The 18893-nt window shown below is 37.0% G+C and overlaps 1 protein-coding gene across 1 annotated transcript in view; it reads left to right on the top strand.

The window, feature by feature from the left end:
* Grm8 (glutamate metabotropic receptor 8) overlaps window positions 1-6822 on the top strand; it is an 817026-nt gene extending 810204 nt beyond the window's left edge. The window contains exon 10 of the mRNA XM_038318951.1: window positions 6773-6822. Coding sequence (XP_038174879.1) covers window positions 6773-6822 — 50 coding nt within the window. The remainder of the gene's footprint in view (window positions 1-6772) is intronic.
* The last annotated feature ends 12071 nt before the right edge of the window (window positions 6823-18893 follow it).

Genomic DNA, 18893 nt, shown 5'->3' with positions numbered 1-18893 from the left:
AAGGTGGTAGGGTGGGTAAAACAACTTACCACCACGTCTGATGATCTCAGGTATATCATGAAACCCAGACTGTTGAAGGAGAAAAGCTTCTCCCGCAAGTTGTCCTCTGAGGCACACACACACACACACACACACACACACACACACCAGTATACAAACAAACAAGCAAACAAATAAATGTTAAAACAAAAATTAAAAAAAAAAAACACCTTAATGGCTTAAGCCATCATCTAAAGCCATCTTGACTTTTGCAAGATTATCTAATAAAACTCTCAGTCATCAGTATAGAATCACTTCCTACACAGACAGCATCCTGTCAAAGAGCAGCCTTGAGAACCTGCAAGAGCAAACAGCAAGAAGGATGGTAGTAACAAATGCCTATAATCAGCTCCCATGATAGATGATCGATTTAACAACGACAGAGATATTAGCAAAATGCTGATAATTTTGCGACAGAATTTATCTGTTTTCCAACTTAAAAGCATGAGTACGTGGATTTAAAACATGGGCAGATGCCAGCAAACTACTGCTGGCATAGCACTCTGCACTTTTAACACTGGCACTGGGAACATGACTCACCAGAGTCTGATGCTCTACCTGTATTTTTGTGACAATCCAGACGAGGACATAATGGGTTTTCAAATGGGAACAACTAACACTGGGGTGGAATAAACAGCAATCATCCCAGGCCCACCTGAGGATATGATGGGAGGAAAAATCAATAGCCCTTTCCAATCCCGTGAAGAACAAACAGTTTCCCTTTAATGTAAAATTCCTTTTGTCAATAAGCACCAGTCTTGTATTGTTAAATAAGTCTTCAACACTAGTTATTTTCCTTGTTATTTTCTGTGAATGCTGAAGTGGAAATTATGTAACCTACATACATTTCTCTGATTTCTCTAAAATAAGAAAGATTATAAACATTGAGGCTCTTGGGGGGTGATCTTATTGTATTCTGGAAGAGTTGAAGTTCACATTTGGAAAGTAAAGGAAAGCAGAAATGATGGATTAAGATAATTCAAATTACTAACTGGATGAAAGTTTGGGATGTGGTTAATGTAAATTAAAGAACAACTATTATTTCAGCACATACCCCCTTTATTTTAGTATAGAGAGAATCTTGATAACTTTAGCTAATAATCCGTTGATGGATTTTTAATTCTGACTAAAAAGTGATATATATCTATTATAAATATATATGCAATGTAGTACAGCTTTTTGTGTTCAGGGAAAGCTCATTTAAGATTTATTTTTAATATGTATGGATATATGTGCATGTGTTTGTATATGTATACATACGTATTTGTGTGTAAGTGAATGCTATGTATGAGTCAGGTACCTGTAGAATCCAGAAGAGGGCCACTGATTCCCTGAAGATGAAGTTACAGGTGGTTGTGAGCTGCCTGATGTGGGTACCTGGAACCAAACTCTGGAAGCAAATGCTCCTTTGTTTTTTGGGTTTTGTTGTTGTTGTTGTTTAACCAACTATATTGACAGTTTATTTTGAGCAAATGTAATAAGTAACCCCATAGAACAATTGAAAGAAATGAGAAAAAGTGGGTTTTCTTGTTTTCTTATCCTCTTTGTGTTAGTAAATGTTATGACATGGGTTAACATTTCAGAACTCCCTGTAAGTAATTTATAGAGTATGAAGCTAGAAAGCTAACTGATTTCCTGACTTTGCACAACACTGTATTTTCCATAACAAGAGATCCTGTTGTTTCAGAACAGAGAGGGGAGTGGAAACAAAGTTTATATATACAAGATTTCCACCATTCCCTTGCACTGTGCCACTTGTGTTCTTTATGCTATATTCGTTCATTAGTAATGACAGCAGTTGCCATTTCTTTAGCTTACGAACACAGTGTGGTATACCCAAGGAAGTTTGTCATTCTCCTTTTCAAAAGTTTGTTTTCTACAGAACATATATACATGGATGAACATTTTCAGAACAATTCCCCTATTGGTTTATCTCCATATCTTTATTCTATTCTTATCCATAATAATTCTGAAACAGTGATTCATGATAGTTGTCTGACATCCAGAATCATCCTTTAGTGTTGCTTTCTTTTTATTGAAAATAGATTTTTTTTCTCCTATCATATAGTCTCATCATGGATTCCCTCTCTACTCCTCTAGCTCTTCCCCACCTCCTTTTCCATCTGGAATCATACTCCTTTCTCTATCTTACTAGAAAACAGGCTTTTGAAGAATAATGAAGTGAAATAAAAATAGAATAAAATAAAACATAATAATATAAAACAAAACTAAGATATTGGAATTGAACAAAACAAACAGAAGGAAAAGAGACTTGTAAAAGACACAAGAGTGCCACTCATTTTCACATTCAGAAATCTCTCAGAAATGCTACACTGAAAGCCATAATGTATATGCAAAAGACCTGTAGGACAAAAAGGGAGGGATATATATATATATATATATACATATATATATATATGTATATATATATATATATATATATATACTTGCCTAGGGACCTAGGGTAAAACTAAATAATGCTGTCTAAAATAAAAGTATTAATAAAATCAATAAAATGACTCTTAATGATATTCTGCTATACTCATAGATTAGTACTTGTTCAGCCACCAACAGAGATGGTTCCTCCTTCTGCAGTTGGCAACAAACACAGAAATTCACAGTCAGATGTTATGCAGAAAGTTAGACACCCTGGGATCTTTAGCCCTAAATGGGATGTCTCCATCAAATATTGCTCCCTTAAAGTTCAGGGAAGCACAGGAATAGGCTGTGGAAAGAGTGTAAGGGCCAGAGGAGATGGAAACAAGGCCCTCTAAATCGACATGATCAGTGTATATATGAATTCACAGAGACTGAGGCAGCGTGCATAGAGCCTGCACAGGTCTGCACCAGGTGGGACCCTAGAGCTGAAAGGAGATATGGGACACATGCCCCATGCTTAACCCAGATGCTTTCTCCAGTGATAATCACTTGCAAATGAAAATTCAGTTTCCACTAATGGAGTCTCACTGGTGAAACAAACTGCTCTGAAGTTTGGTCACATGCCTAGCAATAGACAGCCAAGGGAAAACGAACTCAATGACATCTTTAGACGTTCCTTGTCTCCTAAGACCATGCCAGGGTTTTTTCCTTTTTCAAAAAATTCTTTATTTGTTTTTATTTCTATTGTTGCTTTCATATTGACTAAAGTATCTGTTTCCAGAATTTTGATTTGCTTTATTCAAGCCACTGGAAAGCTGACATTGTTTCCCTGTGAGTCATAATCTCTCTGGTGGTCCAGGACCAGCCCAGCCCTAAATTATTTCTCATACCAGAGTGAAGTTGTGGGAATAAAAACATAACTCACATGACTATATCAGACTATATCAGGAGGGAGTTTTTAGGGATCCTTCATGAAATCCTGAGTTCACATCCTGTGTTTTTCTCCAAACAACTGTTATATCAAAACGTAAACTGAGAGGGAAGTTCATTAGCATTCTGTTTTCTAGGTAGCAGGGGGGGAGGATGTTTTAGGTCATGTCCACACCTATGTATGTCCCGTTTGTCATGTCTTTCTATCTATGCCTGCTCTGTCACATAGACTGAAAAACATCTCTTCCCCAGGGGACCTCCTAAATTACAATAGAAGGAGAAGAACAACATTAACATATTCTGACCATTTGCTTAGAATGGCTTCATGTTGTCTCACTATCAAAAGCTAGGCGACCACCTTCTGTGTGGAATGTGCAGGCTGTGCCTGGCCAGGTTGCTCAGAATTTTGACTGACAAACAATGTAGGACTATTGGCCTGTATAATGCAGCCCCGACAGATCTCAAAATGGGACTCCACATGGTTGTACAATATTTTTTTTCCCTAGAAATTGCTTTTAAGGCTTTAGTTCCAAATCTTGTTCAAAAAATCTTGGAAGAATAAAGTATAGATTCTTGATTTGTGATAAAGCCTCTAGGTTAAAATAACCCTTAAAGGCTATCTGGTCCCTGTCACTGCATGCTGAATAACATCTTTAGAAAATCATACTGCTTGGGGTTATTTTCCCTGTTACAGCTCTGATTTTCCCCCCTTCTAAATTACAAATGAAGTATTATAACTTAGTTGCCCTCCTTCCTCCCTCCAAGCTTCTCCTATATTCTCCCTGCTTTCTTCCATCCCATAACGTCTTTTTAAATCTTTTATGTTAGTCGTGTGTGTGTATTTCCAGGAGTGACACTTTCATGCTGTATAACCAGTCGGTGTGCTCCTTCCTGGGGAGGATTATTTCTCCTGTTTCCAGCATCCCTTAATTGCCTGTTTTCTTTACCTAGGACTGTGGCCTGGTGCGATTCACCCCTTCCACTTTAGCGTGTCTGATGGGGTCTTTTCCTTTTTCCAGCCTTAACAGTTAACAAAGCGTTCCTACACTTTCAGACATTTCTGACGATGCTGAACGGTGCAGGAAGTGCAGTGATCCTTTCGCTGTCGGTTTTCTAACTTACGGTCCATTTTCTTCCTCCTAGCTACAAGTGATTAATGAAAAATCTATCAAAAACACAAAAATGAGCCGGGTGGTAGTGGCGCACGCCTTTAATCCCAGCAATCGGGAGGCAGAGGCAGGCAGATCTCTGAGTTCGAGGCAAGCCTGGTCTACAAGAGCTAGATCCTGGACAGGCTCTAGAAACTACAGGGAAACCCTGTCTCGAAAAACCAATAAATAAATAAATAAATAAATAAATAAATAAATAAATAAATAAATAAATAAATAAATAAATTAAAAAAAACACAAAAATGTAGAGAATTATTAGAAAAATTTAGAAGCAAAAAATGCCTTATATGAATTAAAACATGAGAATTAAAAGTAAACCAATATAAACTCTATTGTATCTCACTTTTCACACAAAAAATAATGATAAATGCAATAGCCAATTTACATTTTGGAAACAGGGCTATCAAATAGATCAGAGAAGGACAAGGGATGACTCAGTCATTAAATGCTTGCCACAGAACCCGGAAAACCTGAGCCAGATCCGGGGTCCTCATATAAAAATCTGGACATGGGTACTGTTTTGTCATCCAAGCCCTGGAGAAGCAGAGATAAGTGATCTTCTGAATTTACTGACTGAGCCTAGCTTAATCAGTAGTCCCCATTTTGAGGAGGACCCTCTGTCTCAAAGAACAAGATGGATGACTTCATGGAATGATACCTGAGATGGGGTCCAGCCTCCACCTGCGTGCCTATATGTAGACATGTGAACACTCAGAAACATGCACACACAGTGATATTCACAGACACACCCACAGGGACACATACAAATTCCCACTCAGAGAAATACATACAGGGGCACACATACAGCGTCAAACACACCACAGGTACACACGACAGACACACACACACACACATGTGCGCACACGTGCAAGGCAGACACGTGCACGCACAAGGCAAAGAAAGGAGACTATAGTGTTTCTCCCAAAGTAATAATAATTCTCCCCAAAATATTTTCTCTTTCTATTCTTACAACATGCTGTAGCTTTAATAAATAGTGAGGGTGATGTGCATGGATTTGTTTAATTGTTATTCACTTTGTAGAAACAGAAGTTAATGTATCGGCTGGAGTCAAGCCCGCTTTTCTCCACTATCCCATAATAATAATCGAGCATGATCAGTGAAGGTAGCGTGAATTCACAATAGTGACATATTTGAATATGTATTTGATATTATTCAAATTAATAAGAGTTATTAAAGTCATGTATAATTAGTACTTCCTTAACTGTATTAACTTTAGTGATAGAATCAGCATGGCTTTGTCTATAAGCTGGACGGTCTATCACAGGTGGTCTGCATAATGGAGGGATAAGTCTGATTGATTATCAAATGTGTCCAAAGAGCAGCTTTATGATTTCTACCCATGCCCAATGGACACAACTATATTATTTAAAAAATATTTTCAATCTGAATTAAGTTAATGCGTTGAAATTCATGCTCAGGTATTTAAATATAATTGAGTATTTAACTTAAAGTAGGTAACAGTTTTGAACATTTTTACACAATATATGTTTGAATTGTGCAATTATTTGTATTTTTATTCTCTGGAAGTGTGAGCATGAGTGTAAATTTGAGAGAATGTTTTGTTATTGATATCTCTTATAGTCTTTCATCAATGAGTGTTGTTTCATAGTTAGTAGTAGTGGAAGAATTAAATACTAATGTCACACTTTGAGACTTTATTTCCATGTATATTCTAGTTATAAGTTTTTTTTAAGAAGCCACAAACATCTGGTGACTGTGTCACTATTTAGTTAAAAATTGTGGGTACTTGAGATTTTGGTTTGTTAATTGCTAAAATCTGAAATTACTGTTAATTTTTAAATGGAAGATATACATTGTCAAGGCCCATATAATGATAACCATTTGGTTACAGGATTGGCTAAAGTAGTTAAATCTTTGTTTTAGTCTGGTAGACTTTTAATGTCTAGATTGTAGGATATTGGTGTGTTCTTTCTTTTTATGTTGATGAAAATTTGATCTGTTAAGGTAACATATAAATGAGATTTCACCTAAGTTTTCTAAAGATCAGCAATTTCTGTGTTCCCTCTTCTGCTATCTCTACACTGGACTGGGGGCTTTTGTAGATGAACAATTTTGTTGAATTTCTCATTGGATATCCACTGTATGCCTTAAAATCCTAATTGACATGTTGCAAAACATTATCATCAGACAGCCCTAGCAGAATTTGGATTTTGAAATTATATAAGCAAAGTAGTTATTAGGCACTATTAACTTGTCCTATTTTTTTTTAACAGCGTCCTCTACCAAGACAACATATATCAGCTACAGCAATCATTCAATCTGAATAGGGAGATGACACCATCTGAAGAAGGGTGGTGCGTGTTCTCAAATATTGAACATGAGACTGCAAAAAGTCACTTCTGGAGATCTCCATGGACTACAATCAATCAGATCAATAGTCTTGTAAGGAACAAAATTAGCCACGAGCCAAAAGTATCAATAATGAGGAGCAAAGAAACCAATTTTATACAATACAACCAATGAGTGTCAAGCTAAAATATTGCTTACTTGTGAGCATTAAAAAAAAATCAAAAGGAAAACTAATGTTAGCTTGTGAAAAAAAATGCTGTTGAAATAAACCATGTCCGATGTTATTCTTGTAAGTATTTTTCTGTGATTGTGAGAACTCCTGTTCCTGTCCCACACTGTTCAACTTGTATAAGACTCTGAGTCTGTTTCTTGTAATGGCTGACTGGATTGAAGCCCTGGGTTGTGCTACAAAATAAATGCAATGATTGACGCATGCAATTTTTATACAAATAATTTATTTCTAATAATAAAGGAATGTTTTGCAAATGTTGAGCGTTGTTTCGTTCCAGTTTTAAAAACAGGGGAATCTCCTCTTTCCAATGGCACTTCTGTTGTTTTTAGGTCTTCGCCTTGCCCCGTGTTGATACTATATCCTTCAGGGCATGTTTTTGGATTGTTGTGTTTATGAGGAGAATTTTATTGCTCTACAAAAGGTATCACTTGTATAAAATTTGTAAATACTTTTGATTCCTGTAATAGATTTTCATAACATCTATCCTATGAAGAATCCAGTTGTAGCTTAGTATAAACTTCTTTAAGTTGTTATAATTGACAAATGGTGAGTTAAACTTTACTTTGGAGAATATATCATAAAAATTGTCACAGAAAAATGTATCACCACCTGACCAAATTACTCCATATTATTTCTAATTCAAAACTTTTGCATACTGAAATATTCCCTGCTATGTGATGTTAGCCATCTTTCACCTGGGCCTAACAGTCACCGAAATCAGTAATGGACCTTACCCAGGTCATACTTCAAAACTCTTAATTAGCACATTTATTCCCTTGGCATCATTAAAGAAACCACAGTTCAGATAACCTGTAAATGAATTCTTATTTTCTAAATGAAAATATTCATTGCTTCATAAAACAGGATCATTAAAGAGAGAGAAAACAGTAAGCTTGTATGGTGCTAATAAACCGTGCTAGGGCAGATAAGGGGAGTCTGTTAACAGCTTCCAAATCTGTGACCATTTTTGTCCTGGGTTCCTCTATTATACACAATCCCAGACATTCATCAAATCAATGGGTCCTTACAATCATTTTGTTAGTAAATGTTCTCTATGCTGAGTTAGCTTAGGCAGCTCATTGCTTTCCATATAGATACACAGAGCTATCTCTGTAGCTTCAGTGCAGACATTAGCAGTCACTTTATTTTATTCATAAGGTTCATGTAGGCTCTTTTTATATATAGAATCATTTTCTAGATCACCAAGAAGGAAGACAGCAACAGACACCACGAAATGCCTGTTGATTGGCTTTATGTTGAGTTTCTCCAAATAATATTTCTTCTTCGCAGGTAACATTTTAATAAAAAAATAAAAGCATTATTCTTAAATATCTGAACTGAGGAAAATAGAGTTTCATAGTCTAATTTTGAAATCCATTTCTGGGTGTGCTTTTTGGAGGAAACCTGAACTGGGAAAAATAAAACCAACACTGTATTTATTTATTTCCTTTTGTACCATGTGGCTCAGGACTGTTAGAGATGCCAAGATTTTCATTTTAATTTGGTCAGTTGCTTCATATTGAAGATTTTGATGATACATTAAATGGTTTTACTTGATTTTAGCTAAATATCCATGTTTAATTAAGAAAAATGGTTGAATTGAATAATTCTTGCATTTCATTCACAAGGGAAAAAAAACCCAAGTACGGTTCACTATTGATTACCACTGATCAGGGAGGGCAGGCACGAAAAGGTGACAGGAAGTAAAGCTATCTGACAGGGTTTATTATTATTGCTTTAAAATGTTAATGTTTTATAAAATATGAAGTATGCTTCCTGCCAATTCAAAATTGTACTATAAATTTACAATGGGTTGTTTTACTGAAGGATATTTTTTATAAGTACCTGAGACTTATTTGGTTTTATAGAATGTTGATTTAACCATTAGTAGTGTGTATAGTGGTTCTAATGAATTTGTATATACCTATCGACTTCACTAACACTGCACCATTGGAAAATGGCCTCCTGCAAAACACTCTCATACTCCCTGGCAGAGGGCAGAAAATTCCAGCAACAGTCTTACAGTAGAAAGTAGAGCACTCTGCCCTCTACTATGGTGATTTTTCTTAAGACTGGGACAACAGTTGCATCCTGTGAGCAGGATTTAGCATGTGTTTGGTAGTAGTCCATGAGACCTGTGATTTGAAATGAACTGCCTGTGTCCCATAGATAAGCAAATGCAAAGTTGCACAAAAATACAGTATTATATTCTTTAGAATTGACCTTGTGTTTTATTCTGGAAAGAAATGTCACATCTAATCTCAGCATGCCAGAGGGGATGCTAAAAATGTAACTTCGAGTAATATTCAGCAAATGTCACTTGTAGACAATGAGAGATGTATTAGTGTGACCTTGAGCCAAGTCTGACCTGAGTTTAAGAAAAATTAGCTTATGATAGAGAATACTAGAGGCTTAAATCAATGACAGTATTCCACAAACCAATTATAATTTTTAAGTAATTTAAACTTGAGGGTAACCATTAAGATATGAATAGGGATGGCAGACTAACTTAATTTTTTGCATTCTAAAAACTCTTTACAAAAATTAACATTTAAAATTAACAAGATTTTACTTATTTTCTCTCAGTTACCATAGTACAAAATACCTAACCAGGAATAGAAGTTTTGTTAGATTTTTTTTTTCTGCCTTTAACTCAGTATTCTGCATATTTACCAGTACTTTTTGACACCGAGAAAAATAACAATTTTATGAACTATGTTATCTAACATTTATGTTTTATTCAGACTATGGGTAGAAGTGACATTTTAAGCTTCTGTTATGCAATCATCATTTTTCTCATTTAATTTTTTGAATTGTATTTTTAATATCAGTGTTTTCATCCATTTTCTAGAATGAGATGACCAAAGGGAACAATGAGGTTGCAAGAGAGGATGAATGAGAAGTGGTTCTTAATGATCTCATAGTCTAGTCCTGAAGAGTGATCATCAGAAGGGCTTCTAGTTGCCTCTGTGTTTGTCACTTCATTACAATAAGAGTAATGAAAGGAAAACGGAGCTCACTCAGAAGATGCGACACCTTCAGAAGAGACTCACAGCTAGCAATGTTCAGACTGACCCTTTGAAGGGTTCTATTACTGGGATAAAGAGACAACACAGCTTATAATTTGATTTTAAAATATATCCAATGCTGTATTACTGGATTTACTTTTTTCCTGCAGCATAATCTTCAATGGTGGTCAAACTTCACTTTTGCATAATTTTTCCTCTCCTTTACTCTATAAGCCATTCAGAATTTTTCTCCATTTTAGTCTCGGTTTAATAATATAAAGTCTTGAACCAAATTTGAATTACATTTCTGCTTTTGAAAACAATAAACAAACCAAAAATTAAAAAAACCACAAAAATTAAATATATTTTTGTGTTTGCCTATTGATAAGTGGTTTAAGAAAAGCTGACTCTGCTGATATGATTTATATTTTTTAGTCTTTATTATTTTGTTTGTTTTTGAGATTAAAATATAATTACATCAATTTCTCCATTCCTTTCTTATCTCCAAACATTCCCATATACCACTCCCTGTTCTCTTTCAAATTCATGGCCTCTTTTTTTAACATTAATTATAGCTACATATGTATATGATCATACACACACAAACATTCCCAGTAATTTTTGCAGATGTAAAGCAAGCACCTGCAATTGCCCATGGACTAAACCCTACTAGATAAGTTTACTAGATTTTTGACTGGTTTTCATAGCCAGTGAAACATATTAGAATGTAAAGTATAAAACTAAAATTGTTTTTTTTAAACATCATGAAAAAGGTTAAATTATTTAAGAACTTCATTCATTTCATTACCTCGTGAGGGAATTAATAGATGCCAAAGATAGTATAAATGTATTTGAGACAGCAATAATGTGCATTTATTATATAAAGTAAATGCCGAGATAAATGAGAATGGTTGAGATCTGGTGTAACATTCTATGGTATGATAAGACATAGTCACTGAGGACATTTATTCCATTGGACAAATATGTTTTGGATTTTTACTGGATGAAATCTCCTATTTAAGCCCTCGGATGTAGGAAGTTCTTCTGTATATGTGTTGCTTTTATTGGTTAATGATTAAAGAATCTGCATTGGCCTGTGATACGGCAGAGTAGAACTAGGTGGAGGAAACCAAACTGAATGCTGGGAGAAGGAAGGCAGAGTCAAGACATACCACATAGCCATGCCATGTAGCCCCAACATGTAGCCCTGCCAGAGACATTCCCCTTGTTCACCATGTAGCCCTGCGAGTGACATTCCCATTGTTCACCATGTTGCCCTGCCAGAGACATCCACCATGTATCATTCTGCCAGAGATGGTACCTTGATGGTAAGCCACAGCCACATGGCGATACACAGATTAATGGAGGTGGGTTAGTTTAGGATGTAAGAACTAGCCAATAAGAAACTAGAGCTAATAGGCCAAGCAGTGATTTAATGAATACAGTTTCTATGTGGTTATTGTGGGTCTGTGCAGTTGGGAACAAACTAGTGGCCTCTGCCTACAGCCCTCTAATTGAAAGTGCAGCTGTGTTGGAAGGAATTCACTGGAGGAACAGCCTTCCTAGGCATTGGATAATATCTCCAATACACATGGCTCTTCGCTGTTTTACTGCTAAACCAGTATGTGATGGGGGACTCGATGCAACTCTGTTTTATCTGTTTATTCTCAGCTCTATTTCTATTTCAGAATCGGGTGTATAATACGGCGAGAAAAATAACTGAATAAATAAATATATAATTGCTTGTGTCTTCCACAAATAATCTATGAAAATGAATCTTTTGTCCCGTAGAAATTCTTCTTTCTGATAAGTATCTTTCTTTCTAAATTTGTAGTATCTTTCTCCGAGGAAAGATGTCAGTTTTTATTTTAATACTTAAGAACTAGTTAAAGTTTTAGTTAATATCACACCATACAAAATGATAGTCATTTTTTTCTAGAACATATCTACTTCTCTTCTGTGAGAGTTGTTTTGTAAATAGCCCAAATTTCCATGGGAGGATAAGACCTGAAGGTTCTCACGCCTCATAAGAAGTCTGTCTTTTAGGACTGATGGTAGACGCACAGTGTTTCAAACGTTAACAGGAAACAAACGAATCATTTCTGAACATGGTCAGCAAACTGTGACATAAAAAGCAGAGACAGGGAGGAAACGTTTTGATAAACTGAAGTATGACCCAATGAAACTGTCATAGGCCTCATTATTGTCTTCATCTCCTGAATAAATCAAGGCACCAACAAGAAAAGGGTCACCAGACAAAATGCTCTGACATTTTTTCACTTGCTAGAATCCTTTCCATATTCTCTTTCTGCTCAGTTCTTGTCAAATCCTACAAATTTCAGCCATCAACGTATTGGAAGCTGGAAGTAGTAGGTTCAGGAAAGAGTTCCTTGTTTTATGCACTTATATGGGGTGCTTTTCTCCAAAAACTCCTTACAAAATGTGCCCAAGATGCATTGCTCTAAGTTGCTCCCAGAGTTGTCCAGCTGCCCTCACCAATAAGTCCATCTTTGTAGGTTGACAGAAACCACCAGTCAGAGCAGAAGCTTATAGATTGAGGGTAAGCCTTCTTCAGTGTCTAACATAGGTGTAGGGCTGCAGTTTCTTGGGCTGTGCCTGCAACACCTGAGCAGTAGTGGCCACAGCCAGGCACGCCAAGGAATGTGTCAAGCCGCTGGGTTGGGGCTCCCTGTTTTTCCCGGATATCAGTTTTTCAAAAGTGCCCCTGAAGATGCCAAACATAAGACAATTTGTTACTTGTCCGTGAGTTTTTCTACCTATCATTAATGATTAAGTAACTTCCTTAATTAAGAAAAACAAAGCCTTTCTTAGGGTCTTACCTTGTAGGTGGAAGAAAAAAGAATGAAAGCCAGGCGGTGGTGGTGCATGCCTTTAATCCCAGCACTCAGGAGGCAGAGGCAGGCGGATCTCTGTGAGTTCGAGACCAGCCTGGTCTACAAGAGCTAGCTCCAGGACAGGCTCTAAAGCTGCAGATAAACCCTGTCTCAAAAAACCAAAAAAAAAAAAAAAAAAAAAAAAAACAAGAATGAAGACTGTTTACTAGTCAAAAGCGAATAGTTTACAACCCACCTCACCTTGGCTCTGTAGAGTAGGATAAAAATGGTGATTAGAGAGGTCCAAAGGTCCATTTTCAAATGTATTCTTTCCTGAGTGGAGGAATAGAATCTACAGCATTCAAGAGTCCCATCGGGGATCCTTACTAATCTCCTGGGAGAAGGAAGGGGAAGCAACTAGAACATGCAGAATTATGAAGTAGATGAGATGCGGTTTATTGAGTTTTGTTTCACCCTTGTATTGCTATCCAATTTTCTTGTAACACTTGCTAATATTCCCCAAGTGTCTAATGTGCTCAGTGTTATGTTCTAGGTTCTCAGAGACCCGTAGTTTTTTCTCCCGTTATCTGCTGACTCACTAGTAGTTTAATGGGTGCCAACATAGCAGTTCCAAATGATTATTTTATACCCAATATTTCTTCATCCAATCTTCACAGAAATATAAGGAGTCATTCTAGAGAGGTTCTTAGGGAGACAATTGAAGCTGGATTTTAAATAACATACTTTATTATTATTGAAGTAATGTATTCATCCATTTTGCTCAGATACAATGATGCAGACATTGTACAGATGCGGAGAATATAGCAATGGATCCAAACTCTGTTGTGCTGTCATGACCATTCAAGTTTGGCAGAAGAGAAGAGAAAATATGGTAAGCAAAAATAAGGCTAAGCCAGTGATCGCCACTGACAGAAACAACAGTTAAGAAGTCGCAGTGGGAAGTACAGGGTTGGATTGGCATTTTAATTCGCAAGACCAGGAAGAGAGATATTTGAGTTGCAATATGAAGGAATGAGTGTTTTATATGGACGGCATCTTAGTCAAGAGAAATTCAGGGAAGGACAGCAAGAGAGTTGCCCTGAGGAAGAACGCCATCCAGACTGATCATTACAAGAGAAAGAGTAGATTATGTGATTTTAAGGTTTTATATGCCATTGAAAGACCTGTGACTTTTACCACATTGGTTGAAAATCCAGCAGAGAAAATCCAGTTTGAACAAAGAGATAGATGCCTTGAGTCTTAATTTTAAGTGAGTTCTGCTGACTTCTATGGTAAGGAGGCATGAATTGCAAGAATACACGGGCAGAAGCAGATTTCTGTCAGAAGACTCTGAGGTGGTAGGTTGGAAATGACCATCACTTGCTGGGAGGGACACTGCTGATAATGTAAAGTGGCTCAGACATTGGGATACAGTTTGGCAGGAGAGCTTCCTGACTTGCTAATGAATTACAGTACTTTAAGGGGACAGCATGATGTCTGGTTTTTATGAGTCAGTGAGAAGACTACACTGGGTTACACTAGGAGATGCACTTCCGGCAACAGAGTTACTACTACAGTCTGAACGCCCATGGCTTCTTCTCTCTTAGGCTTCTCCATTTGCATTTTAAAGATGCATGAATTATTAACTTGAATAACTGTAGAAAGCCTGGGCCAAATTTGGGGACATGAAAGACTATAAGGATAATATTTTGTTCTCTCTCTGAATCCGATAGCAATTCTTTTGTGGTTCCTTTAAATTTTGCTTAGTTGTTTTAGTTGTTATAGATATTTTTCTTTGATCTTCCCTATTGTGCCTGAGAATCTTAGGGTCGACTTTGATTTTTACATTTTTACTTTCTCTTTATCATCAATGAGGTAAGTGGCTTTTCAATAAGTTTATCTTTCTGAAACAGAATGGATAAGGGGTATATTGCCTGGTCTCACAAGTACTAGAGCCGGCAGGCATGTGTTGCTTCAGCTGCTATAAGACCTTCTGGCCACAGTTCCTTATCTCTCAAGGGTTTGCCAAAATTTATTTTATTTATTTATTTATTTATTTATTTATTTATTTATCTATTTATTTATGTGATGTCAGTTTCTTCAAGCCACAGAATTGTTCTTGAAATGTGTTTTCATGCTCCTCCCGGGTGTAGCCGAGAGGAGTGAGTTTATTCCAGCTGTTGTTATTCATAGGACTCTATGGAGAAACATGTTCTTGTCGCATGAAGCTTGTCCTTGTCATTACATATAGTTTGAACACATGAGAGCTTTGCTCAGGTGACCTGTCAAGCTGCAGATTAAAAATTGTCTGTGTTCTGTATAAAGTTTGCTATTACATGAGTCGGCCTTATTCTAAGGCCCCTGTCTCCCAGGCTCATGCTGCCAACTAGAGTGGAAAACAGTAGGCAAAGGAAGTAAAGAACGTATGAGATGGAGAGGATAACAAGGCACCTAATAACAGAATTTACATGAATAATATTAACAGTGCGCAAAGTAGGTGAACCACGGACATTACAGCGTGATTCCAGAAGACCTTTACAGCTTTTTCTATCTTTGGGGAGTACATTCCATCTGAGGGATATATAATGGATGAATTAAAGTTAGTTGCAAATTTCAATTTGATTAGGAATTTTTGATTTCATTGAGCTTCCCCTGATGTATAGATTTTAGGATTCCATGCATGTTGAAAGACCAGACCATATGTGGGTCATTTTTATCATGGTTCATGGTTTTTTGTTTGTTTTTTAATTTTTTATACCATATTATTAAAAATTCTCAAATACAAGAAGAGAATTTAGGAAACATGGCAAGACCACTGAGGGACTTACTTCAGCTTAGTGTCATGCTACCCTGGTTACATAAGTTTTTATTTTTAAGATAATGTTTTTTCAGAAGTTTATCCAATATGTTTATAAAGGTGATTTTATTATACCCATCAGATGGTAAAATATGATGATTTTTCATGCCCAAGTAGTTTCTTAGTTAACTAGAGCATAAATTCTTATGTAAGTTACAGTGCATTATTATTATAATGTCATCCATGTGGGACAAATGGCCTAACAACTAGTAAAACTCAATGTCAAATCATACACCAGCAATGGGGCCAAGAATAGAACCTCATGATCCACAAGTCTGGGTTAACATTCCTCTGCTAGAGCAAACTGTGCCCAGTAATTATCATTTAGTTTTAAGCATGATTACTACCTAGTGATAATTTTCTGGATCTAAAACCTTCTTACTGTGTTTTTTTTTCTTCCTCTCAATAGATGCTGTGAACATTCTCAAAGTCTTCGCAGAATAAGACAATACAAAGGACTCTGGTGATCTCTCTCCATTTTTCTGACAAGCCTAAATTTTCTTTTTTTTTTTTTTTTTTTTTTTTTTTTTTTTTTCCTCATGGTTTATTTTTTTTTATATTTAAAAATTTCCATCTCCTTCCCTCCTCCTCCCCCCTCCCTCCCCTCCTTCTCCCCTTTCTCTCCCCTCCTTCTCCCCCTTCCCTCTCCTCCCCTCCACCCATACCTCCCCTCCCTCCCTCTCAAGGCCAAGGAGCCATCAGGGTTCCCCACTCTATGCTAAGACCAAGGTCCTCCCAACTCCCCCCAGGTCCAGGAAGGTGATCGACCAAGCTGAGAAGGCTCCCACAGAGCCCGTCCATGAAGAAGAATCAGAGCCCAGAGCCATTGTCCTTTGCTTCTCAGTCAGCCCCCGCTGTTGGCCACACTCAGAGAGACGGGTTTGGTCGCATGATCCATCAGTCCCATTCCAACTGGAGTTGGTGATCTCCCATTAGTTCTGTCCCACCGTCTCCATGAGTGAACGCACCCCTCTCGTTCCTGACTTTCTCCCTCATGTTCTCGCTCCTTCTGCTCCTCATCGGGACCTTGGGAGCTCAGTCCAGTGCTCCAATGTGGGGCTCAGTCATTTTCTTCATCTATCGCCAGGTGGAGGTTCAAGAAGAAGCAAGGTGTTTGGACACTGACTTCTGCAAGACTGGATTCACCAATCAACTTTCAAAAGCAGCTTTTTAAACTGTTTTAAAGTTTTGAATGTCTAGGTCCTCTTAATCTGTTATCTCCCCTCTTCCAGAGCCCCCACACAAGAACAAACTCTCTCTCTCTCTCTCTCTCTCTCTCTCTCCTCTCTCTCCCTCTCTCTCTCTCTCCCTCTCTCTCTGTCTCTCTCTCTCTCCCTCCCTCCCTCCCTCCCTCTCTCTCTCCTCCTTCTCGTGAATAATTTCTACGAAGTAAAACTAGACTCCACTTACAAATGTATACAAAATGAAAATTTCAATTTTGCAAATTCTTATTTATCTCCTTCCATTTTATATCTTGGATTTTTGATATGAGCCTCTAGCAGCTTGGATCTGAGATCCAAAATGGTATGTAATGTGTCTTTGGGGCTGCTGTATGGGTACAAAATTCCATAATGATTTTTTGGACTGGATCAGTAAAGCAGAGCACAGAAAGATTTATGGGCTCATGTGCTATGGAATAATCCTTCTGTACATTGTGAAGATGTATTGCTCTCATTGTAAATAAAGAAGTTGACAGGCCAATAGCTAGACAGGTTATGGTTAGGAGGGAGACCAGACTAAAGAGACTGGAAAGAACAAGGATGGAGTTAGAGGGGTCGAGAAACTTATAGAAAGAAGCAAGATGAACATCCCATGTTGAAAGAAGTACCACCATATGCCAGAGGGTGGATAAGAGTTATGGGTTAATTTTAAATGTGAAAGTTTGCTAGTAAGAAGCCAGCTATTGACCCCTCCTTTATAATTGATGTCTGGAGTCTGTGCCTGTTATTTGTGAACTGGCAGGTGGGAAAGGGAAGTCCGCCTACACTCATGTGTTAGGCCTTAGCTGTTATGAAGATGAAATAAGCTATTGCAGAAAAACAACAACAAAACCCTCAGCTTTTAAAAAGTGCCTAAATATAAATATATACAAGAGAAGTTGTTAGCTAACAGTGGCAGCTGTCTCCCTTTGAAGAGGGAATTGTCTTCCTTTCTCTATCTTTTTTTTGGTACTAGTAACTAACAAGAGAAGGATTTAGATGCCTCTACTTACTTTCTAACTATCTTGACTGATGATATTCAGATACAATTACCATATTATGGACCTCATTCTGCCTACAGAAAAGTGGAATTTTTAATATGAATAATAACAAGAAAATGTCATTTTTATACCTTCATTATTGCTGTCAGCTTTAGAAACACAGGAGTGTGTTAAAGTGTATTTTAACTTAATTTTCACCACTTAAACATGATAATGATTTCCTTTTTTTCCCAATCATTTTATGTTGAGGTTAGCATTAACAACCAGAACAAAATGATTCATGGTGAATTAAGCTCGATAAATGCTTCAAATTGCGGTGGACATGCAGTAATCACAATGTTCAACTATGCTATGAAATTGAAGTATTTAATGGGGGCATTTTATTTAATGGAACCATTTTGTTTAAAGGCTGTGCAAAGGTCACTTCTATGGGCACATGCTAATTTTTTTTAAAAAAAACTTTCATTATTGAAAAAATTACAAAGATTACAGATCAGTTTCATTTTATTTTATTTTATTAAATTTTTAATAGAACTAATGACTGCCACTGATAACTGTTCCAAAAATATGTGACTAGTTATTTCATAGGTGCTGGTGGAGAACCTAATGCTATAGTTCAACTACATTCCAACTTCTTATCTATATTGTACACATAGGTCAGCATATCTCCCAAGCATCATCAGAGAAACTTCTGTTTGCAGTAAGTAACAGTTAACACAAAGACCCACAACTAGGGGCTGGAGAGATGGCTCAGTGGTTAAGAGCACTGACTGCTCTTCCAGAGGTCTTGAGTTCAATTCCCAGCAACCACATGGTGGCTCACAACTCTCTGTAATGAGATCTGGTGCCCTCTTCTGGCCTGCAGTCAGGATACTGTATACATATATAAATAAATACATCTTAAAAAAAAAAGA

This window comes from Arvicola amphibius, chromosome 2 (genome assembly GCF_903992535.2).
Source record: "Arvicola amphibius chromosome 2, mArvAmp1.2, whole genome shotgun sequence".
Taxonomy (NCBI): domain Eukaryota; kingdom Metazoa; phylum Chordata; class Mammalia; order Rodentia; family Cricetidae; genus Arvicola; species Arvicola amphibius.
Note: the sequence above shows the minus strand (reverse complement) of the source record. Positions and strands in the feature narration are given on the sequence as shown.